The following is a 26,002-nucleotide window of genomic DNA, read 5'->3' on the forward strand; positions in this document are numbered from 1 at the left end:
AGCATGAGAAGGGAAAAAAGAAGCAACATGTTGGTGGTGTAGGAAGGTTGGTAACATATAATTAGATGGGAGGAAATAGATGCCAGTTAAGACATGTGGGGTTAAGGAGAAGGGAGTCAAATGAAACAACACATCGCTTGAAGTGGTGTGAGGAATCTTACTTGGAGAATTAGAGAAGCAATTAGGGAAACAAAATGAGAGGGCAAAAGGTGATGATGCACAAAATCTGAAATGGCAAATAGGAGGTAGCAGCATGGAACAACCTGTAGGGATTGTGGCAGGAGTTAAGTATGCCGTGTGCTGGAAATTATATGCCAGCTGCTGAACTTGAAATGATGAGGCACCCAGGTAGAGAAAGGGATTTGTAGCTAGCAGAAAGGGCTTAGAGGCCTTGCTTCTCTGGGTGTTACTGTATAATAGCTTTCTTACCATTGCCCCAATTCTGCCCCACCACTACTGAGAACACTTGCAATTGGGAAGTTCTCAGGAGTGGTTGGTATATGGTTACCAGACATCCCTATTTCCCGGGGACAGTTCCCGGATTTACAAATCTGTCCCCAGACAAAATCCGTTCCTGGAATGTCCCTGGATTTCTATTTTAAGTGTTGTAGATTTATTAGTAGGGAATGAATGTTGCGTGATTGGTTTAACAGCACAAGACACATCATATGGGGACTTACGGCGAGGCAAAATAGTGGGTGCCACAGCAGCAAGTAGCTCCTTAAGCCAGCCAGAGCCAACTCCGCTACCAGGCTGGCTCCGGGCTGCTTAGACTGTCGCTGCCATTACCGAGGGGGAATTGGGGACACCCAGCGCATCAACTGGGGGAAGGTAGGTTACTGCTAGGATTTTGATTTTTTAAATGTTTTATGTGTTATGTGCTATGGCCAACCGGCTAATTGCAATAAATTTTTTTGATTTGATTTGAACTGGGGAAACTGTTGACACACACACACACACACACACACACACACACACACACCGCAACCCAAATTGAGCTGGGAGTGAGACCATCTTGCCACCCGGCTGAGGGCCAGGAAACCCCAGAGCCGAAGCAGGGAGAAGTAGGAGAGGAGAATGAGAAGGAAGAGAGAGGAGGAAGAAGGAGAAAAAAGAGGTGAGCCCCAACCTCGCCATGTTGCTGCTGCCGCCGCCGCCACTGAGGACAAGTAGGAGAGCACCGGGAGGGCAAGGGCACGTGGCCAAGCCCTAGCCCGACCCGAGCCTACTGCATGGCGGCTAGTGCTCCAAGAGAGTAGGCCAGGGCTCAGAGGAAGGCCGCGTGACAGAAGAGATCATAGAAGAGAAGATATTACTTCTTCTTCTTTTAAAAAATAACTTTTAAAAATAACTTTCTCTCTCTCTCTTTATAAAAAAAGGTGTCCCCGGATTCTTTGGGGGGAAAAGTATCTGGTAACCTTAGGTTGGTAGCCACAGTGGAGAATTCAGCATCCCAGAAATTAGATAAATGCTTGAGGAAGTTATCTCCCAAAGTAACAAACAGAAGCTCATGAACTGAATTTGGTTCTCATGTAAGAAAATAATACATTTATCTTGATTATTTGAAAACAATCAAAACACTGAGTTCACTTGGGAGCGGGTGGAATAATTACTCTGGAAAACTGAAATAATGTAGTTAGTGCTATAGATATGACGAGGGAGGGGAGCAGCATCACAGTTGCTATAATGACAGTGGAAGTACATCCACAAACACCCCTATGAGAACAGCATCTGGAAAAAAATAAAACCACAAAAGATACATGAGTTTAAAACATGAAACACTGATACATGTAACCTATTGTGACTTGCATAAATTTTGACTGCTAAAAAGCAGAGGGTCACTACTAACAGCAACACTGAAAATGTGTTTGATTAAAATTTGGAATAGTGCATGGATAGCAAAGGTTACTAATGATAGTTATGGGCTGTCAGAAACTCCCCCCCCAAAAGATTTTATAATTAGGCATTATTTATAATCTTTATGAGAAATAAATATGGATTAGATATTAACTGCTATACTTCATTCAAATTAAGTTAAAACAGTTTTGCCGAGATATTGTATTTATAATCATGGACTATATTCCACTTGATCATAATTATATTCTCATTGTGGTGTATTTGATAATTAACCTGGCAGGCCATGGGAGTTGAGCTGCTGACAAGGATTGGCATTTTCTATGTACTAGCCTAGAATTAATCTGAATAAGGAAATATGAAGATGGGATGACACTGGGTAATTTATGGGTATGACCAGACTTTAAGAAAAATGAATGAATGAATGAATGAATGAATGAATGAATAAATAAATAAATAAAGTAACATAAAATACTGAAATGAATCTCTTTTTGATGCATGATGTGTGGATTAATTGAATTATTGTTCTCATTAATTATAGAGATGATAATATATAATCCAGATATGTGTTTATATACACACACACATATATATCTACATATATAGATAGATAACATTGTTTTTACAAGAGCTCTACGCATGATCAGTCCATTTTTTAAATAATAAAAAAACATTTTTATGATTTCCTAAAATGTATTTATTGATATAGCAACAATTTTAGCAAATAATTTTCTATAGCAAGATTAAGGTAAGAGCTTAAAAGCATATGGGAGGGTTGGGGGAGAGAAATTACCACTTTTTAAGGAATATGAAGCAGGATGGATGCAGACCTGTCTTTCAATGAACAGAAAGGCTCTACTCATTTGTAAAAAAAAGGCAAATAACACAGTGGAAGCTCTTCCCTCTTCTGCCCACTGGCAATTCCCAACACTGTTCTGGAGGATTCCACAACCTCTGGAGCAGGTTTTAGGGGCACAGGAGATTGGTGGGGGAGCTGGTAAAAACTGCCAATAATGTGGCTCCAAACCATTTCCACTGAAGCGAGGAGAGGGCAGTAAGACCATTAAGTTTAGGGCATAAAATTACCTAACTGCACCACTGGATGACACTCAAACCATATATTTTGGAAAGCAGCCGGAATACATATATTGATCTCCCTTTTGAGCTGTTAAGAGAGACTGGAAAATATCATCTAATGGGAACATAAATATACGTTCTATTGATGTGACAATGAACTAATATGACTCGCTGTACTAATTAAAAATACAGAACAGAAGATCATAAATGATAATAAAGGTAGCTAAAGATGCATAATCAGTGTTCTGAAGAAAATGTAATATGAACAAGCATCTCACATTATTAGAGGTGTTACATGACTGGCTTATGCATCAATTATTAAGATAGTTGCTTTAAAAAAAAAACCCTAAAGAGAAATATCCAGTTCCCAAATGACTCAAAGTTTTAAACATGCCAACAACTGTGGCATTCGAATAAATGTTACTTCTTCCGTCTCTGGCAATGAAACCAGCATAGCAAAATCTCTGCCTATATATTCTCTGAGGAGATAGCAATTAGTCTTTCTTGGGCTAATTTATTTTTAATACATTTCTATCAGATTCATGCATGGAAGCGGCTGTTTCTGTTTAAAATACTGAAAACAACACAGGGAAGTAATTTACTTAAAATGAAAGAACAAATAGGCAACTAAATAATTACAGCTGAAGTATTTGTTCACCTAGGCATTTACCATGCATTTGTGTAGCAAATAATATCATGGTCTGTGGAGATCTTGATATTACCCTGGCCCTAGTTTTTAAAGGCTTCCAACGAGAAACGTCTGCTTAGAAACTTGAATTCTTGCTAGATACAGACAAAAATATTCAATGTCAGATTCCTGGAATATCAATCAGGTACTGATTAATGTATTTTTATTATACAGCATCATTAAAACATATGGAATTTTAAAACATAAATAAAACAAACCAATCACTGTCCCAAGGACTTACAATCTGACATTGGGGAAGAGAACAGAGGGAGGAAAGGGCAAGTATAGATTTCATTGCATTTATTTATTTGATTATCCACTTTGTAAACTGACCTGTATCACATCAGTGTGATCCCAGAACATTTTCCAATGATGAACAAAATCCAATGATACATAAAACTAGAAACAACCCTGTTAATATAAGCAAACAACAGAGCATCATCATCAGAACAATAAAGCCCAGAAGTGGTTAATAATCTGATCCAGCTGGCAATGAGGGGGAAAGCAAAGACTTTCAGAAAAGGGAGGCTTGGGCAGTGATCCAGGCAAATAAATTGGGCTCCCCTTTACTTCAGGCCTTCATAAAATCATACCGTAGAACCATAGAACTGTAGAGCTGCAAGGGACTCCAAGGGCAATCCAGTCCAACCCCCTGCAATGCATGAATCCTGTCCCTCGGTGGGCTTGAACCACCAACCTTTTGGTTAACAGCCAGACACACTGACCTGTTCAGAACTTGAATCCACCAAGCCAGAGGAAGATCACCAGCCAGGGATTGTGCTCCCCCAGGGGCTTCCAGGCAAGCGGAAAAACAGGAGCCCATGCTGGGCCACTGCACCTAACAGTGTTTGGTTTAGTGAGTCAAAGGTTGTGTAGGTGTAACTTTAACTTTTGTCGAAGTTGTTGTGCTAATGTCTTACAGAAGAAAAACCCTTACAGAAATGCCCCCTTTTTAATTCCTGCATCTCCCATCTCCCCATAAGATATCTCTCATAATTTGCACATGGATTCGAAGCTAAATGTTTACATTTTTGTAAAAAGAGGGAACCTACAATAATCAATAATGTACTTTTTTGTGTGAAACTGCCACAAAGTTTTATGGCGCATGATTTACAACAGAAATAAAATGTGGAACTGATATGTGCATATTTATTACAACAGAAAATCCAACATAAAAGATGTAATGAAGTCTATACTGACTTCTTTGGCACTTTTTATAAAGCTGCTCATGTAATAATAATGATGACACCATTTTAAAATGGTGTGTTGATTAATTCAGGAAAGAGAAAAATGTGTAAAACACAAAACTCATAATGAACAACATTTATACACCCAAATATCAGCACCTTTTGATCCTAAATGTTTTACAATTATAACCTGAACCTTTGAAATTGGGAACATCTTGGAAAAAACATGGTTTTACACAAACATAAACACATGTATGAAATCTTAAATACTTTTAATAATGTATCCCTGGAAATAATACAAATCATCACATTTTCTGCCACAAGAGCTCAAACAAATCAATTATCTAAGCATATAAAGGTAAAGGGACGCCTGACCATTAGGTCTAGTCGTGACCGACTCTGGGGTTGCGGCGCTCATCTCGCGTTATTGGCCGAGGGAGCCAGCGTACAGTTCCGGGTCATGTGGCCAACATGACTAAGCCGCTTCTGGCAAACCAAGAGCAGCACACAGAAACACTGTTTACCTTCCCACTTGGAGCGGCACCTATTTATCTACTTGCACTTTGACATGCTTTTGAACTGCTAGGTTGGCAGGAACTGGGACTGAGCAACGGGAGCTCACCCCGTCACAGGGATTCAAACCGCCGACCTTCTGATCGGCAAGCCCTAGGCTCAGTGCTTTAACCCACAGCGCCACCTGCGTCTCATCTGAGCATATATGCAAATGCAAATACAGCAGTATAAAATAGTCATCCACTTTGAGCTTCACTTGAGTCTCAAATGCCCCCCACCTCAATTATCTAATCTCATGCAACACTTGCCCTTCACATTGTGTTTTGGGGGCTGCATGGTGCAGTTTAAACCACAGCACTTTTTTGGAAGTCTAAGCTGCGGCTGCCTTCTCTCATCTAACTAAAGAAGATAGTAGTTGCTTAAGGCTGCAATACTATAGACACTTTCATGAGAGTAAGCCATTGTGGAGCTTACTTCCATGGATAGGATTGTGTGGTAAAACTAAACTAACTGTTCAGACTAAGTAAGTGATTTCAAACTTTGCAGGTTTAAGGGGGGGGGAAGTACCCTCCCACCCTCTGACCAGTTTCCATGTCTACCGTTTGCTGAGAATGTCATCATGCATGACACGTCAGAACAGTGAGAGAACTGTTATCAGGGCCGGCTCTAGGGGGTAGGCTGGGTGGCGCAGGGCGCCAGGGGCGCCGTGCTGGGAGGGGAGCGCCGTGCGCCGCCCATCCACCAGGGCGGGGGCACCGGAGCAATCTCCGCACCATGGCGCCAGGGCGCCCGACATGCTTGAGACGGCCCTGACTGTTATGGCAACTTTCCTTCAGGGGCTCAATAATGCTCATGTTAAGTTGTCTTCTGAAAGTGATCTGTTTGTTTTAATACTCCATGTATTACAGTATTTTGATGCAATTATCCTATTAGAGGCAGATGGGGCGTGTCAACCTGGGAAGGTAGCCAGTCTTGGAGAAGGTAAACTCTGATCCTAAACCTCTGCTGCCTTTGGGATCTCTTCGTTAGAAGAAAAGGCTAAGGAGCAAATCCAGAGTGGAATCCCTAAGAAAGTTGGATGGCACCTGATATGCCTCCTTCCAGCAACTCCTGCAGCAAAGATGGTGCCAAACATATTGCTCTGCTTTCCTTTGGACCACATCAGCAAGGCCAAGAGCAGAGTCTTGTCGTCTGGGCAGTCCAGGAGCTCCATATACATGCCCCAGGTAGGTCACTTCAGTGCTGCTAACACAGCGGTTTGACTTCACTTCTGGAAGTGCACTCCATTGTCTCTTGAGACAGATAAATGCTGCTGCTGCTGCTGCTGCTGCCAACAACAACAACAACAACAACAACAACAACAACAACACTATTGGCCTTTGAGGATAAGCCAGGTAGAAATACAAATACTGAACAATGTTTCTTTTTAGTCTTTCCTTAACTTGTTGCTCATTTCTCCTCATGCAGCCAGCAATAAAATAAAATAAAATAGGGAGAGTTCTTCCTAGCTTATCTGCAACTAAGTTACACAAGATTGTTATAAATCTAGCCCAAGTGATCTCCATTAAAATTAAAACAAGATATAGGTGCCACAAAATGAGCTGAGAGCATTTTAGATGGACCTACCCCACCCTTTTAATCAGTCTCCTTTGTTGTTTTGCCATGATACATGTTATTTATCAATACTTTCTTTTACATTCCCTTGGGGTGCTATTCCATAGCCTGGCCATAAAAAATTCACAGTGAGAGCAACTGCCCCTCCATTACTGTTGGTAGCATCTAATTGATATGCCAAACCACTAAGGAATGCAGTAAATTGTAGCACCGCCTCCAAACAAAAAATAAACAAGTCAAAAGATAAACCAGCACCTGAATTTTGCAAAATGTGTAACACAGTAGTTTGTTAATGATTCATACCCAAGCACTGGTTAACCTAAACTTAGGAAAGACGACAACTCAGTTTATGATACAACTTTCATCAAGACTGAACAGCACAAGTGGTGACCCAGCAAGCATTCTTGGGACTGCACTCCAACACCAGAGTCCTGAACATTTCTTCCCATAACTTCATACAACCTTAGTTTAACATCTTTTTTATGCCCACACAGGTATGTCTGGTGGTATGCCGCATATGTTTGGTTTAAATATATGAACACGACACCTTATGTTCACCAAACCTATCTGTTTATGTGCTGACATAACAAATATTGGGGCTACTGCAGCTACTAAAAAGCTCTTGGTCCCTAAATAAACCTCCCTTCTCTTACACAACTATTCCCACCCCCTTTTCCAAGAGGCACACATGATTGTCACCTTGCTCATTCTATCCTCTCAGCAACCCTGTGAAGACAGTGTGAGGCACCAAAATTACACATAGCGAATACTAACCAGTTTGGAGAATTCAATATGGTTTTGAAATTGGCTCAGAACTGTGTTACTAATGGAAAACAGAAAGTGTGGATATAATTTATTATTAGAAGGCATCCATGTTTATCCAGGCTTTTGATGGCTGATAGATAACACTGAAATTAGTAAATGTGAGAGTATGTGCTTTTAAATGTTTCCAGATGTTTTAAATGTTTTATTTAGATAGTTTTGAATTTAAATATGTTTCATTTTCATTTTATTTTAAACTGTATTGTTTTAACATTGAAAGGGAAATACATACATGGGAGGGCACAGAATGTAGGGGGCGAATGTGCAGTCCTTACACAGATGTGTCCTCTAGACCAGTGTTTCCCAAGCCTGGGCCGCCAGCTGTTTTTGGACTACAACTCCCATCATCCCTAGCTAGCAAGACCAGTGGTCAGGAATTATGGGAATTGTAGTCCGAAAACAGCTGGAGGCCCAAGGTTGGGAAACACTGCTCTAGACTACAACTTCCATCAGCCCCAGCCAGCATGGCACCAAGCTGAGGAAGGAGGCCTAGCAGATGTGAATGTGAAAAGCAGTTTGAGGATCTCACCACACCCTGACATAGAAACTTTTCCCCATTTTGGAAGAGGCTGTAGTTCGAATATACAATTTTCTGAACTGCAATAAAAAGGATATACATTGAACTGGAAGGCTACGGATAAAGGAAAAAATGATTTAGAGTCCAAAGTATGAGAAAAGATTAAAAACTAAATAGTGCCTTCAATTTGTTAAGCTGGTGGGAGGAACAGGATGAATGTCTATAAGTTCAATATTTCAAGAGTGTGAATTCAAAAGGGAAGAGGGACTGCCGGAGATGCAAAGGAAAATAGTGATCTGCAATAAGGTGAAGGGGGAAAATCTACTAATGACAGCTATCTTTTAAATTATGGAATAGTTTCCCACGGGAAGTAGGGAAAGCCATATCGTCTGAGACATATGAAACTGGACTGACAATAAAACTCTAGAAAATATACTGTAAGGAATAATCTCAGAATAAACCCACAGGGAAAAGTTGAAGACCTAATAATTCTTTTACTTCTCTGATTTCTATGATTCATGTATTTAATTTGTCCTGGTAAAACCTACCTAGAATGAATCAATAGTTTAATATTGTGCAAGTTTTACTACATTTTGCCAGACAGGTGGATGGCGGTAGGAAAGCCGCAGAAATTACACAAGAGCAGTTAGTAAAACAGAGTGCAAATAATGTCCTAATTAGAACAAATAATGTTTAATGAAATGTAAGGCCTTGTCTAAAAGATTTCACAGAGCTTTCATTTGATTATTTATTATTGAGGACAGACTTTGAATGAAAAATCTACCTAGCATTTGCTCTTTGGGCAGCTTCTGCTAAAAATGATGTTAAATAAAATGTAACCATTACCATAACATTTAACATCCTACATGTCTCTACTCTGACTTCTAGGTACTATTCTGGCTGGCTGGCTTTGCTTTACAAGAGGGGGGTCAGGGTTTTTTCCATGCTGACATTGGGACAAAAGGTTTCAGCTTTTTAAATTCTGGGGTACCTAATTTTGAAGGTAACTGTTGTTCTGAAAAATTGGGTCATTTCAGGTTTAATGCACATAAATGAATCCCATTGTTCACGCATTTCCCCTTCACTCTCCCTTGCATGCTCTGTATGATGATAATGGTTTAGACTGAGAAACCATTGTATGGATTAGACCAATTCCTGAAGGATATGGTTACTAAGTATGATGGCTATGCATTTCATTCAGCATAAGGGGCACTATACTGGAGAACATGATTGGGAGAGTGTTATTGTGCTTACATCCTACTTCTGCTCAACCACCGTGGGAGTAGAATGCTTGAATAGATGGGCCTTTGGTCTGATTCATCAAGGGTCTTCTTGTTTACCTGGTTGCTGCTACATCTGAACTGTCAAACTATGATTGCATATGTCCTATATAAACCAGGAGCATGCAAGCGAATGATTCATTCATGGGCTTGGTCTTTCACCTTGAACTGACTGCATGGGATCAGAGCATATTCTTAATGAAGATTTTCTTTATATATAAGCTAACCAATCAATCAATCAATCAATCAATTAAATGGATATAGCACTTGATTGTAAAAAGCACAGGTATATTGTAGAATTAAGTAAAATGAAATGAAGTTGAGTTGAACGTTAAGAAAATTGAAGAACTACGAATGCAGATCTTCTCTGTGGTGAACTGTTCAAAAAAAAGTGTCTTCCTCTTCACTTCTAGGAACAGAAAATGCCCTTTGGGAGTATATGGTTTAACTGAGTGTTTTTATAATGTAGGAAGAGAGAATTCTGAAGCATTTAAGTGTGCCTGTCCCTTGAGCCCAGAAGATGGATGATTTGCTGTACGTACTTGAATTTATTTCATGCACATTTCTCTAATTTTCTACCACTGAGGAAGACTAGCAAGCTGAAATGCATCCAGCAATTGAGGCTTTGATGAGAGAGTTCTACAGTGACAATTCTGCTTACCGGTACATGTTAAAATAATAAATGTGTAGCTTGCCATTTCTGCATCAGTAGAGTTCTGAGTTGACAGCCTTAATCTATCTTAGTCTGACATATAACAATTTACAACATTGTATTTTTTATGTATTTAACATTTTAAAGAATATTTTTAAGGGTGTGTTGTGATTTTTAAAAAGACACATACATTCTCTGCATTTTATGTTCTGTGTATAGCGCATGGTTTTTGTTGTTAAGAACTATTTACCTGTTATTGGCAAAAATATTTAGAACATTTAAGTGATGACACATGCATTTTCCACTAATTTTTTGCTCAGAACTATGTGTGTCTGTACAGTCTATGACAATAATACAATCTCAGGTAACTGTTAGAATGTTTTTTTATATATAAGCTGGCAAAAATAAACTGATTACAATAAAATATATTATTTATTACCTTTGGATTCTTAATGTATTGAGATGGAGGGTGCTGCTAAGAAAGTTGATCGAGAATATAATGTACTTACTTCTGATTAGAAAGTTTGTTTTAAAAGTTTGGGTATTTATTATGCATTTTTGAAAAGCCATAAAATAAATAAAGTGTAAAAAAAAACTATTCTGAAATTCTTACTCATGATTGAGGAAAACAGCAATTGGTCTTTGGAAAGTCTCAAAATATGGATTTAAAATTCCCGAACCATTTGAACAATGTATTCAGATTCCTTATTATTGGTCGAATTTATTCCCTACCTTTATGAAAATTGCTCATCTCTGTGAAATGTTAAACAGGCAAGTAAAACCAAAAGCTTTATAAGCTTAGCTCAACCAATAATAATATTAAAAATTCTTTATGTTTGCAGCGATGAGCAATTTCCCATGAAACCAGCTCCAAGGCTTGTATGGAGCCATGAAAGATTTTTTGGTTTTTTTATATTATTTGCATGGAGCTATGAAAGATTTTTTGATTTTTTTATAATGACATATTGAAGTGAGACCAAAAAACCTCAATTCCCTCCAAGTATACATCTTAATATACTTTAATAAACTATATTCCCTTACATTGTAGAAAACTCCTTAAAATACCGTGTTTCTCCTAAAATAAGCCATACCCCGAAAATAAGCCATAGTGATAGGCAGTTTAACCTTGTAGCTTAAACTGTACCATACTTAATAAAAAAAGACATCCCCTGAAAATAAGCCACCGTGTGGTTTTTTTGAGGAAAAATAAATATAAGACGGTGTCTTATTTTTGGAGAAACACGGTATGTCATTTCTTTTATAGCTTTACGGACTTGGTTGAACATCCATTGGCCTAATGGTCTTGCATTTCTTTACTGAGTTAGATGTATGTAGGAATTGATGCCTCTAAGTTATGCACGTTAATAATTCATTCCTAGTGAAGGAAGTTGTATGAAATTAGATTCTCATGCAACCTTAACAATGACCGTTGCTTTGAATTACAGGTAGGTAGTCGTGTTTGTGCTGGAGGAGACTCTTGAGAGTCCCATGGACTGCTAGAAGATCAAACTTATCCATTCTTAAGGAAATCAGCACTGAGTGCTCACTGGAAGGACAGATCGTGAAGCTGAGGCTCCAATACTTTGGCCACCTCATGAGAAGAGAAGACTCCCTGGAAAAGACCCTGATGTTGGGAAAGATTGAGGGCACTAGGAGAAGGGGACGACAGAGGATGAGATGGTTGGACAGTGTTCTCGAAGCTACGAACACGAGTCTGACCAAACTGCGGGAGGCAGTGCAAGACAGGAGTGCCTGCCGTGCTCTGGTCCATGGGGTCATGAAGAGTTGGACACGACTAAACGACTAAACAACAAGAACAACAGCAGCAGCCATGTTGGTTTGACGTAGTCGAAACAAAATAAAAAATTCCTTCCAGTAGCACCTTAGAGACCAACAAAGTTTGTCATTGGTATGTGTGTATCTGAAGAAGTGTGCATGCACACGAAAGCTCATACCAATGACAAACTTAGTTGGTCTCTAAGGTGCTACTGGAAGGAATTTTTTTATTTTGTTTCAGTTGCTTTTAAAATGCCTATAAAAGTTGAGGAAAGGTACTATAGTCAGACATATTAAATACAGGTATTACACCACTCAGAAAAACATTTTAACATTTGGGACCTCACTATGGGTATTCAGGTTCACAAACCCTATAATTTACATTGGTTAACATTTATAAATATCAAAAGAACAAACAGAAGATAAAAGGTTTTCAAAGAGATCACCTAATGTTGCAAATGTAAAGCGTCAATTACTCCTCTAGATGGATGTTTCAACTACAGTTTGTGGGATCTTTTAATTTTCTACATGTGACATTTACTAGCAAGAAGTACCACAAAACTAAATAATAAAAAGCAATTTGGTTGACTTTTGAAGCAAAGCTGTCTGTTTTTTTTTAAAGCGTACAAATGCCAACCTTTCACAAGTGTAACTATGCATTTAATTGGGCACCCACATTTAGTCAAGAGATCTGCTCGCTTAATTATGATTTATTGAAGGAGCTTTCATTGTAATGGTCATCACTTATAAACAGAATTACTGGAAGGGGACAAATGAACATGAAAACCATACATTGTGCTGATATTTAAAATAAAATTAAATGAGAAAAATCAGCTTCACTAAAAAGACATCAATTCCATAGATCTAAGACAGGATTGCTGTCTTAGTTCTGGGCACCACAGTTCAAGAAGGATACTGACAAGCTGGAACGTGTCCAGAGGAGGGCAACCAAAATGGTCAAAGGCCTGGAAACGATGCCTTATGAAGAACGGCTTAGGGAGCTGGGTATGTTTAGCCTGGAGAAGAGAAGGTTAAGGGGTGATATGATAGCCATGTTCAAATATATTAAAGGATGCTGCATAGAGGAGGGAGAAAGGCTGTTTTCTGCTGCTCCAGAGAAGCAGACACGGAGCAATGGATTCAAACTACAAGAAAGAAGATTCAACCTAAATATTAGGAAGAACTTCCTGACAGTAAGAGCTGTTTGACAGTGGAATTTGCTGCCAAGGAGTGTGGTGGAGTCTCCTTCTTTGGAGGTCTTTAAGCAGAGGCTTGACAGCCATCTGTCAAGAATGCTTTGATAGTGTTTCCTGCTTGGCAGGGGGTTGGACTGGATGGCACTTGTGGTCTCATCCAACTCTGGGATTCTATGATTCAATGTAAAAATATTGGGAACCTGCTAGTAACTGTAGCTTTAAAGTGTGCATGCACATGGCAATATATATCTGCTTCCATTTTCACATGTAACATGCAGTATGTACATGGGTTTTCTACATTTGGTGAATACCCACATAGGAAGATCAATCCCTTATCCCAGCTACTTCTTGGGCATGAAAATCTATGGATGCAAGTACCGTACATCTTTCACATTCACAAAGGAAAACACATTCACTTCAATGGGGTTTAATCCAATATAAGTGCAGACACAGGTGTGAATGTATGTCTCAGCAAACCCAACTCATTCTTGAGAAAACACCTCATTTGGTGTTCAATTTCCCCTTTGTTTTCTTAAAAACTCATACAACATGTACCGTTGGCAGTGAATGCAAATGGCAAGAATTGGCTGGGCTGCCCATTGACAGAACTGCTCTGATCCTAAACAGGAGCTGGGCAGTAGATAGGCCCAAGAGGGGGAGATCACGTAAGAAAGCTATACAATGGAATCTAAGAGGGGGGAGAATAGACAGAAAAGTACATATGGCCAGGAACTGTGAAGGCAAATAATGTTCAAGTTTATGTATTGATTTGAAATAACCAGTTACATATTTCATTCTAATTATTTTTCAAGACATTTTTCTTCCACTATAGGAATAGAGCTAACTGTGAACCTCTACAGTTCTCACTAATAGTCCAGCACTCACTATAAGGAAGTTAATTGAAAAGAATTCTCCCTGTAGTTATGAGGAAAAATGCACCTCTCCCAGAACACTGATTTAAGGCTGGTATTTGATGCAAAGACACACTTTTAGTGCATGATATTTGGGCCTGTCAACTCTCTTTTCTCTGTAGAATATCAAGATTAATAATCCTATAGCAGATGGCAAATCACGTTTTGAAATTAAATCCATGCTATGTCTGTCTCTCTCCACACATGCACATATGCATGCACACACACACACACACAACAGCAAGTTTTCTTTGAAATTCTCAAATAAAAATGTGAAATGTGTGTAACTACACATATTGTCTCAGAACAGTCACAGGTAGCAGCCTCTCTGTGAACCAATAAATCTATGTAAAAAACCAACTTCTTTTAATTTACAGAAAAGCTTCACATCCCTAAGGGCCACTGGCCATCTTTACAAACACAGTAAATTTCCATAAATATGACAAAAGTACAAAGAATGTCACACACAGAAATACATTTCCTATAGTTTAGGATAAGCCAACTTTAAAAGAATAGACCATTTTCTCTTTTTCCAGTATCAGCACTTGATAGGCCAGGTTATTATTATATGATTACTTTATTATAATTTATTCAATTTGTTAGCTGCCTTACAGAGTGGTCTAAAGGTGACCTACAACCAAGTGGGTTGTTGTTGTTTTTTAATGAAAAAAAAACACACAAAGTCCTTAAAAAGAGACATCACACCACTGTCAACAAATAATGGGAAAATCATCATCACCAACAAGCAAGTCAATTATCAAATGCTCGGCTGACATAATGGCGAGTCATCATATACCACCAAATGCCTGGAAGCAAAGGAAGGTTTCAAAAGATAATCAGAAAAAGTTAGCTCAGCAAGGGGAAGGGAAGACAAGAGAACAAAACATGTTTCTGAGCATTCTCTCTCTGGATGTGCATGTGTGTTTTATCTCCCTTTCTAAATTTCTGCATGTTTTGTTTTCCCCTCTTTGAACCTGTGACTGTTTCTCTCACTCTGAGACCGTCTGTGTTTATGTATTCTTTGGGTCTGAGTTTTTCCTTGGTTGGCTGGCTAGCTAGAGCCCATCCCCACCCCCTGCCACCTCCACAGCACCTTATGAGCAGAGAGACAAAGAGCAAGAAAGGAGAGATGGGGGAGAGAGAGGGAGAGAGAATGAACGAATGCACGCGGAGAGCACTCCCATTGTTTCTGGCAGGGAACACCTCCAGCGGCAGCCATTTTGTGAGAACCCGTCTTCTCACTCCAGCCATTTCGTGGTGCTGCTCACAACAAAGTCTGAAAATTCAAAGTGTGCCCACAGACTCAAAAAGGTTGGGGGTTCCTGCTCCAGGAACTCATATGCCGATCAGTGGACCACTGCACTTGATTGATCATATGTAGCCAAATCCCGTAAGACAACAGAGCAGCTCAGTATGCAATTAACAGCATGCGTTTCATAGCAGAACAAACAAAAAACTTCAAAGACCAACCTTTAAACTGACAGTAATGTTTCCTGATTGTTCATAGTGTCTTAGGCAGATGCTCATTTAAAGAATTAATCATAGCAGCAATCTGAGCCTTACTAACTCCATTTTTTTAGCCTTTAATCCAAGTTCTAGAATCTTCATCCGCAAAATCTTTTAACAAGCATACATGTCTATTGTTCAAGCTTAACAAACCAAAGCAAACTTATCAGAAATATTTGCCCTTTAGACAGAACAGAACATGAATCGATTTCATTACTGTCATACTGCGCGGAGAACAACAGAAGTTAGCCAGAAAGCAGGGTTTTGTAAAGGCTATATGAAGCATTTAAAATGACAATTATACAATCACTGTGCATTAATTGGCTTCCATTTAAGGACAGAAAGCTTTCCTGTGAAGATAATAAACATACCATCATTTCCATTGCCAGCCTTTTGAGACTGAGTAAAAAGAGGAGTTTGGAAATAGCCTGTCACTTCAGGCTTTGAGTACTAAATTATTAATCTACACAAAATACTACATTAAAATACCATTAAATCGACCAAAGGCAGCAGAAGCAGACTTGAAAAGAAGTTTTCACACTTGGTTAGACTATCAAATGCAGTCTATGACATGTAAACTGATTTCCATTTACTTTTACTCCCTCCCTTTCTGCATTATTTTCTTTGCCACTCTCGCTTGATCAGAGAGGCTTGTTGAAGTTTGTGTTTGCTACCTTCGGTCTGTCTTATTTTTCCTGCTGTGAACTAGCTAGTTGGGACTTTGCAATCATTCTTCATGCTATAAATTCATGACATGAACAAGGGATTAGATCTTCAATGCAAGATTAGGCACACAGGAATTGGCAAGGAAGGAGACTGCCATTATCCAAACACTTACGAAACAGCAACAGAAGCACTACCAAACATCAGCAGAAGCAGACTGCTTTTGCTCAAATAATTCACTTTTCAAGTTGGAGTCACTAGAAGAATCTTTTTTAAAAGCTAGGATTCCATGCTTCTTTATGTAACAAATGTCAAAATTAATTCTGAATTGACCAAACAAAGTGGTTTCCTCAATTTATGAGATATTAAAGCAGTATATTAATATCCTTTTGGGGTAAATTAGGTTGGTCGGGGAGACCAACTGTAACAGACCAATTCCACAGCTGCAGAAATACAGCTGTTTCATGGTATTGGTGTTTTAGTTGGTTCTGGTATTGTCCTAGGATTGGTGTTATTGTTACTTCACTGTGAATACTGCACTGTGATTTGCCCTGGGACCCTTATAAATGAAGGTTGGAAAAGAAATACAGCAAATAAAGAAATAAAATATTGTTTTGTTTCTCCAGCTCTTCCTGTCACAGTTAAAGCAATCTCCTAACACTGGAAAGTGGTGTAAAACTGCTGGGCTCTGCCAAGGGAAATCCCTACCCAGTCTCTTATCATCAGCAATGTTTCATTTTTATTTATTTTGTTAGTAATATACTGTTAACATGCCACCCCATTCTCCGAGTGGAGCAAGATCCCAGGGATTGCAGGAGCTTAGCCAGGGTTCAGTTTCCTTAGAATGAGGGGCAGCAGAGACTGTGGTATCTTTAGGATAAATGGTTTATGCACACATAGGCACAACCTGAGTGTAAAATGGAGGTGTTCACAGCTTTGACACCCTGAACGGTCTCAATTCTACATTAGTCACAGCTTCGGATCCAGCCAAATCAAGCATGTCTCTGGTTCTCAGATTCTCAGTCTGCATTCTGCTTCCAGCCAGATGTTGAAGGCCTACCCATTAGCTTGTGGTGACAGTGCTTAACTCTTCGGGCCAACAATCATTGCCTAAACAAAGGGTGGAGGTGGCAAGCAAAGGAACTTTTCCAGCTAGTTCAACAACAGAATCCTCCATTCAATTTTAACCTGGCTGGAACCATTTGAATTTAATCCTTGCTGCATACTCCCTACAAACTCTGCCCTCCTTTTAGTTTTGGATGGTTAGTCATGTACAAGCATTCTATTAGATTGGAAAGGGATGAGGTACAAATAGAAGAAAATTAAACTCACTTGCAGGAAACCTTTGTTCTGTCAGCCACCATAGTCCACTGCTGCTGGTTAGTGGAAACTTCAATGTAATAGCTGTAGCTTCTGTCGTCACAATCCCAGAGAAGTAACCTGCATGAGCAGAAACAGTAAGAATTCAGTGATCACCAACCAACCAACCAACCAACCAACCAACCAACCAACCAACCAACCAACCAACCATGTACTACATAATTTCTTTCTAAAAACTTTCCTGTTAACCTATGTTAACTGCTTGTCTTGGAATGTGTCTCAAATAATCAGCAGTTTGAATTCTGTACCTTAGTTAAAAGGGGGACATTTTGGCCACAAGTAGGCATAAAAGTAAACTATACTGTAATTCCAGATCCTTACTTCCTTAAAATTCTTCTTTATCAACTATTTCTTTTTTATTTTCATCTAGGCCTGGTGGCTCTATATGTTTTGAGCTATGACTCCTATCAGTCCAAGTGCTAGCTGAGGTGATGAGTTACAGTCCAAAAACATCTGGAGGACACCATTTGGGGGGAGCCTGCTTTAAAGCCGCAGGTAGGAGCAGAATTCTGGGCATACATATTTTTCTGGAATGCCTGATAATTTGGCTTCAAATAATTTTCCCACTTTAAACTTTCTAAGCAATCTATAAAATCTTGTCAATTAGAGCATTTCTTTGCAATTCATCTAAATTATTCTTAATTTATGTAAAAATCAATCCATGTGGAAAACTAGTTCAGTCGGCAAGTGTGAATATGATTGCATTGCTAAAGTGATGGTCAGCCTCTGATTCACAGGCCAACAAAAAAATGTACTTATTTATCTATGTAGGTGATTTTAGACCACCTTTCAGGGCCAAAGGCAGTATCAAGGTAGTTCAGAGTCAAAATCATAAAAACAAAAGATAAGACAATTAAAGTATACAACACAGAGGACGGGGAGGAGGAAGCAGGAACAGTTGAAGTCCAATTAAAAGCAACTTCAAATAGCAATATATTTAAGGCTTGTTTCAACACAATCAGGAAAGGAGCCAGGCACACATCCCATGGGAGGGTGTTACAATGTGACGTAGCCACTACTGAAAGGCTCTGTGATTGCCAACCAGATGATTCTTAATTGTGGGCCTGTGAGAAGGGTCTCTGTGGCCAGTATCAAGGCCTGGGCAGGTCTGGATACATTTTCTTCAGATAGCATGGCCCCAAACCAGTGAATGCTTGAAAGGCAGCCGTCCAGAAATACACTGGTAATCAACACTGCTAGTTACAGAATATATGTTTTATGCTCTGATTACTTTATCTCACAAGCAGCCAGGCAGCTGCATTGCAGACCAGTAGATTAATGTGGATGTAACCATGGCATGAATGACAGTGGCCAGGTCTGCTTCCTCCAAATAAGGTCTCTGCTGGCAAATCAGCTGAAGCAGAACTCCTGACAACTGAAGTGCTGCCCGAAGACTTGAAAGGAAAATAGAACTGTCCTTACTTGGTGTCAAGGATATTGACGTACACAAAAAGGTGCCACTACTTTTTAAAAATTCACATTAAATAGAAATGATGTAGGTATACCCATTCCAATTAGAAATTCACACCAAACGGGCCAAAGAGTAGAAAAAAAATAAGTGGAAGTGAATATAAGCATGCATAATTATTCAAGCCTCTTCCACAGATCTTCATAAAGATGTGAATTAGCCAATTTATACCAAGAAAACCTTCACATGGACCTCCAATACAGACTTCCTAGTTAGTGCTCATCTTGAAAGTATATAAAATGCATGGTTATATTACATATCTTCATTCACCTATTCTTAGGCTCACTATTGATTTTTCTTTAGGACCAATGAACTGCTTTTATAAATTGATTACCAAATGTGATTTTGCTTACATCTTTTACAAATGTTTTGGCTGGCTGCATACCATTGATTAGCAGGATTTGAGTTTGAGTTTATAGCAACAAATTGCTCTCTTTGCTGCTGTTTTGATACAAAATTCAATAGCAACTATGGTTTTCAAAAGCTTTGTCTTTGCTATTGGAGCAAGAAGTAACTGGAAGCAGAGCCAGAAGACTGCATTTACTTTGCTTAAAATAATTGCTCTCTCATCAGTCTAGAAAGAAAGTTTTTAAACTGCAGCGTTCTAATTGGAAAGCCTGCATTATGCATGTTATGGCAAGCTACATTGTGCTGATTGTGATTTTTAACTTCTGCTCTTTTGCTTAAGGGTTTAATTTACTACTGTACCAGGTCCAGAGTTAAAAGGCCTATGCCTTGGTGCTTATTCACTTAAATGGCACTGACTAAAAAGTGTAAAATTGACCTGCATTGCTTGTATTTTGCACTGTTGTTGTGGAAAGCCTACTCTTCTACAACACAATTACTGAACATAATTATTGCAGTTTTCATAATTTAGTCTCTCTTTTGGAAAAATGTGGCTCACACAATAATTATGATACAAACATAATAGGCAGTGATGACATTTGATGATTTCTATGGAATCCCTAGGGATTGTCCCTGATTTATATAACATTTTAACTCCTAAGAACATGGAGTAGTATTCAATGAATTTTTGCTCAGACCCACTGAAGTTAATTCACCTAACTTACTTATGTTTATTAATTTTAATGGGGCTATTTGAAGTAAAACTTAGTTGAATGCTAAGCCCTGCTGGATCAGACTAGGGTTCCACCTAGTCCAGCATCCCATTTTGTACAGCAACCAGATACCTCTAGGAAGCCCACAAAGAGGGCACAAGGGTAAGCTATAATAACCCCCTCCCATTGTTCCTCCTCATGAATTGATATTAACTGGGACCTGTGAGCCTGAAGAATGCATAAATCCATCATGATTAGTAGCCCTTAACAGAGCTATCCTCCATGAATTTATTCACTCCGCTTTTCAATCTAAGCTAGCAGAAATCACTTCCTGTTGTTGGAAATTCCACACATTTAAATATCTGCACTGTGAAATACTATACTGCATCATCTGTCCAGAATCTCCTGCCATTCAGTTTCAATGCATAATTTCCAGATGCACAACAGCCTTTTTGAGAAGAGGGAACCAAAATTGTGTACAGTATTTTAAGAGTGTTTAACCATAGATTTGTATAAAGCTATGACTATATTGACATCTTCAATTTTGATTCATTTCTTTAAAATCCCTAGTAACAAATTAGCTTTACTGTTCCCACACACTGACTTTGCAGTGTTTATGTTGAATTATGATTCCTCCCACCCATCAACATGCACTTTACACTTTCACTGAACCTCATTTGCAATTTTGTTGTTCATTCACCAAGTTTAGAAAGATTCTTCTGAAACTCTTCTCACTGTGCTTTTATTTTCACCACTGGGAATAATTTCTCTTTATTTAAAAAACCCAAAAAACAAACAAACAACAACAACAAACATTATACAAAACAAAACAAAACAAAACCGTATCTACAACCCTCCCCCCCAAAAAAACCTATCTTTCTAAATATGTGTTCTGATACCCTGCTCCTCCCAAAACAAATTGGTTTCTGCCAATTGTTAAGAATTCAAGATATGAACTCTGCTCCAGTTAAACAAAAAAGCAGGTTGGCCTGAACTAAAGGTGAAGCTGACCGCTAGCTTTGGAACAAATATTTTGTAATGTTCTGCTTTCACATGTTAACTGCAACCTTCTAGGAAAGGGAAGATATTGTTTGCAGGCTGATGCTAAAGGGCAAACAATTTTATTTATAAAGGTTGAGGAATGTTGAAACTAGCTTGTTCTTTTCCATTGTGAATTTGGGAAAGTTAAAGTTGTACCTTGTTTGCTGAATGTTTTGCATAAATGTTATTGCATTCTGATTTAGCTTAAAGACCCATGTGACTCTCACGAGAGCAGGTGTACTAAGAGCTCGAAATAATGGAACTTTTGGTGAATCTAAAGTGCTTTGTTTTTTTAAAATTTCACAACAACCTCTTTACATTGAACTGCATTTGCCACTTTCCTGGCCACTTCGGAGAGATACTTTCAGAACTCTTCACAATCTCTTTTTATTTCAACCACACTGAACAATTTAGGATCATCAGCAAACTTGGCCACTTCACTGCTCTACTTCTAAATCATTTATGAAGAAGCTGGGGAACTCCACCGTCAACATCCTTCCACTGGGAGACCTGTCCATTTATTCCAATTCTCTGTTTCCTGTTTCATAACCAGAGTTCCACAAAATGACTTCTTTTATGCCATGACTGCTAAGCGTATTAAGGAGTCTTTGATGAGGTGCTTTGTCAAAAGCTTTTTGAAACTGGATTAATGATTTGGGAGAAGAAGAACAGAAATAGCTGTTGATAATAGTGATGAGAAGACTCAATGAGAGAGGGTGGTCCATGGAGGAAGTCCGGAACCAAGGGACCTCTAAAACCTATAGCCAGAATTTCACTTTTTCATCAGTAGATATACATACACCCTGAAGAGTGCAAATCTGGCCAGCCCCCCTGGTCAGTTTCCTGCTTCTGATACACATTTGAAGACATATTTATTGTTGGATTAATGTTTTTAGCAATCTGCTCCTCTACCCCCCCCCTTTTGAACGAATCCTTATTGCCTTCTACAGCTTCCTTAAGTCTGTTCAATTACCATGCAGGCATACTCTTGCACTCAATGGTACCTTTCTTAATTTGCGGGAATCTCCTATCTTTTAAATTTAGGAAGCAATGCAGTATATTTCCATAAATAGTTTTTATAGGCCATCTGAGAGCTAACAGGCAGGCCTTTTCTTAAATTTATGAATGGTAAACGCCAATCTCATCTTTATCAAGCCTATTTCAAATGACAGCAGCATGTCACCAAAGCAACTGAAAAGCTCGCTGCTTCTACATTAGATTTAAAATGCAATTTAACCACACATCTTTCTCTTACCAAAATAAAAGTGTAACTTTTTCTATAGACGGCATACAGCTTTCTTAAAAGAATATTTAAGTTTTCTTTAATGTATTCCTTTCTTCCTATTGAAGATATCTTGTTTACTTTCAACTGCTAATAAAAACATTACTTCTGCAGAAATTATTTCACCCTGCACCACCAGCAGCCTCTTTTCCCCCCTTTAATGATGCTGTTGGTTGATAGCTATGAGATAAACATAAACTCTATTAGGTTCTGGGGAAATATTCACTAATTCAGAAGCCTGCTTACCTAAAGGGCATGGCACTTAATAATAAACTGCCCTCCACATCTCTAAATCCTTTGACACTGTCTGGGGTTAAGATTGGCTGGTCAAACAAGCTTTACAAAAGCTGTTCCAGAACCCTTTGTTTAAGCCTGGCTATTAATAATATTAATAAGTCATCATTTCAGAAGCAAAAATAAAAGGCTTCTGAAGGAAAACTAAAGTTCTCATTAGTGCTGACTTCCTGCAAATTAAAAATTTAGAGCTGATTCAGTCAGAATTCCCAAAGGCATCATTGCATACTTGGTCAGAAGAAAGACTCAGCTATCTGAAATTCTGCTTTCTCACCCACTATCTTTCTGTGTAGCTGTAAAAGTCTTTTGGTGCCTCTAAGCAAGACTGTAGCTAACTTGCTTATTAAAAATATCTGTCAACTTAAGGGCAGAATCTTAGATGTGTGATGAGATAAACACAGATATAAATCATTGTAACACTTTTTAATTACAAGTATGGATAAAAGCAAAAACATATGTAATCCCCCCCCCCGAATCTATTATTCCCCCCCCCCAAGAGAATACTTTTTATCATCGCATGACTTTGTCGTTTCTTGTTGGAGAAATTGGACATGGAGGAAGGGCTTAATTTCCTTCATGAGCACAGATCATCCCATGTATGAGATAAACCAACAGGTGCATGTCAGCCAAGCCAGTTGCTATGGCATGTCAGTCAGTGAGTGCCTCTGTAAGTCGGAGTCTGTTTTACATCTTGAAGCTGGAACAACAGAGATACTTTGTACTTGTATATATATGTATCTGCATCTCCAAAGCCTACAAACTGTATGTATATCAACGTCTGAAACTGTATTACTGAAGCCTAATCTTCTACAGTAGTAAACTCTTTTAGATCTTAAGCTGCCTGTATGTGGTGACTGGAACTGTGGGTAACTTTTGCTATGTGGGCATCTCACTTAGATTCCCAACATTTCCTCGATTCAAATATTCAAGGCTAGTAAGAAGGTACAGTAAGGCGGCTAGTAAGAGTCAGAGTCATATATCATCCTGACTGCTAAATTCTAGAAGTTTCTTGGCAAAGAGGTTCTGTTGACACACTTGAGTTCTGTACAGTGCAGGATGAACTATTGCTATCAAACATTTATCTAGAGCCACACAGGGCGATAAGTGCTGTCCAAAGTGCTGAAGCCTATATTAAGTTGATTCAAAACACACAACTGTGGATGAGAATAGCTAAAAATGCAGTAAGGTAAAAGGTGCAACCACTCCTAAAATGTCTCAATATACAGTGGTACCTCGGGTTACAAACGCTTCAGGTTACAAATGCTTCAGGTTACAGACTCCGCTAACCTTGGGTTAAGAACTTTGATTCAGGATGAGAACAGAAATCACGCGGCGGCAGCAGGAGGCCCCATTAGCTAAAATGGTATCTCAGGTTAAGAACAGTTTCAGGTTAAGAATGGACCTCCAGAACAAATTAAGTTCTTAACCAGAGGTACCACTGTAACAGGATAAAGAGTTTTATAGTAACTTAATGACTATGTAAATTAGAGTAAACTTTCGTGATATTTAGTTTACTTATTTATTTCATAGAATTTACATGAAAACATTCTACATATCTAGGTAGGCTTGTCAAAACAAAAATGTTCTTAGAAGGCACCTGTACAGTGAAGGAGCCTGCTTGATGTGAAAAGGCACAGAATTCCAAATTGTGGGTGCTGCCACACTAAAATATTATTATTATTTACAAACACAGAACAAGTATTGTGTGGCACCTGTAACAGTACCAGTTTGGCAGACTGAAGCAGTCAATTGGGCATCTATAGGGTAAGGCAAGATGTCTGAGGTGCTATCCTCTACTGACAAGTATGGGGACAAAATAGCAACTTCCAGGTCAGTAACATGTCGACTGGTTCACTGAACTGTTACCTTACTGTTTTTTTTTAATGTTGACCCACCTAAACCCCTAAAAGTGAATTTAAAAGAGGTAAATTGTATTTTTTTGCACAAGCCAACAGTAGCCCAACTGAGGTTTCTTATTTGCCTCTTCATGATACCATCTGAATAATTAGAAGCTAAAGAAAAATACATGTTGCACAGAATTCAGTCTGCATGACCTGCCCTTTCAGACTACCACAAAATGCCTCTCAGGTGCCAGTATAAATATTCACTAGTGCACTCTGGGCACAAGGGCCACATTTCATGCCACATACTAATCCTTCAAATGTATTCTGAGCAAGGTATCGCAGTAAACATTAATGAGTAGGCTAGGTTGTGCTGTGATGGATACACGAGGACAGAAAGAGAATGTTTAAGTGAAGGAGGCAGAACTGCACACATCGCAGGGAAAAAACAGTTTAGGGCAATGTTGTTTCTGCTACAAAGACTTCTTATATTAGAAGAAAATGTTAAATTAGCCTTCGTTAGTCAATCTTGCCCTCTGGGCTGTAGGAAGAAATGCTGAGTGAACTTGAAGTTCATCCGGCTCACTTCCTGCAATATCCAGAATATTAAACATTTGCCTCAGAAGCATCAACCTTGCTAGAAGTCTATTAATTGAAATAGGTAGCAATGAGTGTAATAAAAATTTGATTGCACCACCTTACATTTTAGTAAGAATATCAGAGCCTAGTACTCTAGGGGGAGAATATGTATCCATTAAAAATAGAGAAGAGGAGTTTCACTTAAAAATGGGGCAGTCATAGAATTAATCTTCCTTGGCTCATAACCCCAGGTCTAGATTCTGTTATCCGTTGAGTACAGAATTTCTGCTCCCTCCCCCGTATGGGATGTGTGTGTGTGTAGATTATTATATACATTATACATATACAGAGGGGGGATTGTAAGTGCTCTTGATTAGCTGATAGTTGGCAGTTATATCCTTTTCTTATATTTCACAAGGTTTCCCCGTAGAACTGGAAATGCTACATATTTCACTGTGGCCCTACATTATATATACTGTAATTTGTCTTTGTTATTTTTATTTGCATTTCTGATACATTTCCATATCAACAAGATATAAACAAAAGTAGTACAAAAAGAATCTCTGAAATTAAAAAAAGAAGGGGGGAAATCCATAAATAGACAGAAATCCAAAATACATTCCTTAACTGGCTTCCCATCCTCCCCTCCCATGGTTCCTTTTTTCTCCTCTTATTCTCGCGTCTCCATCTATCACAACCCCTTATATAAATGTTGGCTATTTCTTACACTGCTGAAAATCTTACCATCCTGCTAGGCTGATTGTCTGTTTATAATACTTTTTCATATATTCAATAAAATATTT

General features: G+C 38.7%; 1 protein-coding gene across 9 annotated transcripts in view; it reads right to left on the bottom strand.

The window, feature by feature from the left end:
* BTBD9 (BTB domain containing 9) overlaps window positions 1-26,002 on the bottom strand; it is a 149,116-nt gene that overhangs the window by 21,612 nt on the left and 101,502 nt on the right. For 6 of the 9 annotated variants that reach the window (XM_035108137.3, XM_035108138.3, XM_035108139.3 and 3 more), the window contains one exon: window positions 17,589-17,696. In XM_035108137.3, coding sequence (XP_034964028.1) covers window positions 17,589-17,696 — 108 coding nt within the window. Of the gene's footprint in view, window positions 1-854; window positions 4,031-17,588; window positions 17,697-26,002 lie in introns of those variants that run through there. The other 3 variants (XM_088666580.1, XM_088666581.1, XM_088666582.1) reach the window with 1 other exon arrangement.

Source organism: Zootoca vivipara, chromosome 3 (assembly GCF_965207765.1).
Source record: "Zootoca vivipara chromosome 3, rZooViv2.hap1.1, whole genome shotgun sequence".
Lineage (NCBI taxonomy): Eukaryota > Metazoa > Chordata > Lepidosauria > Squamata > Lacertidae > Zootoca > Zootoca vivipara.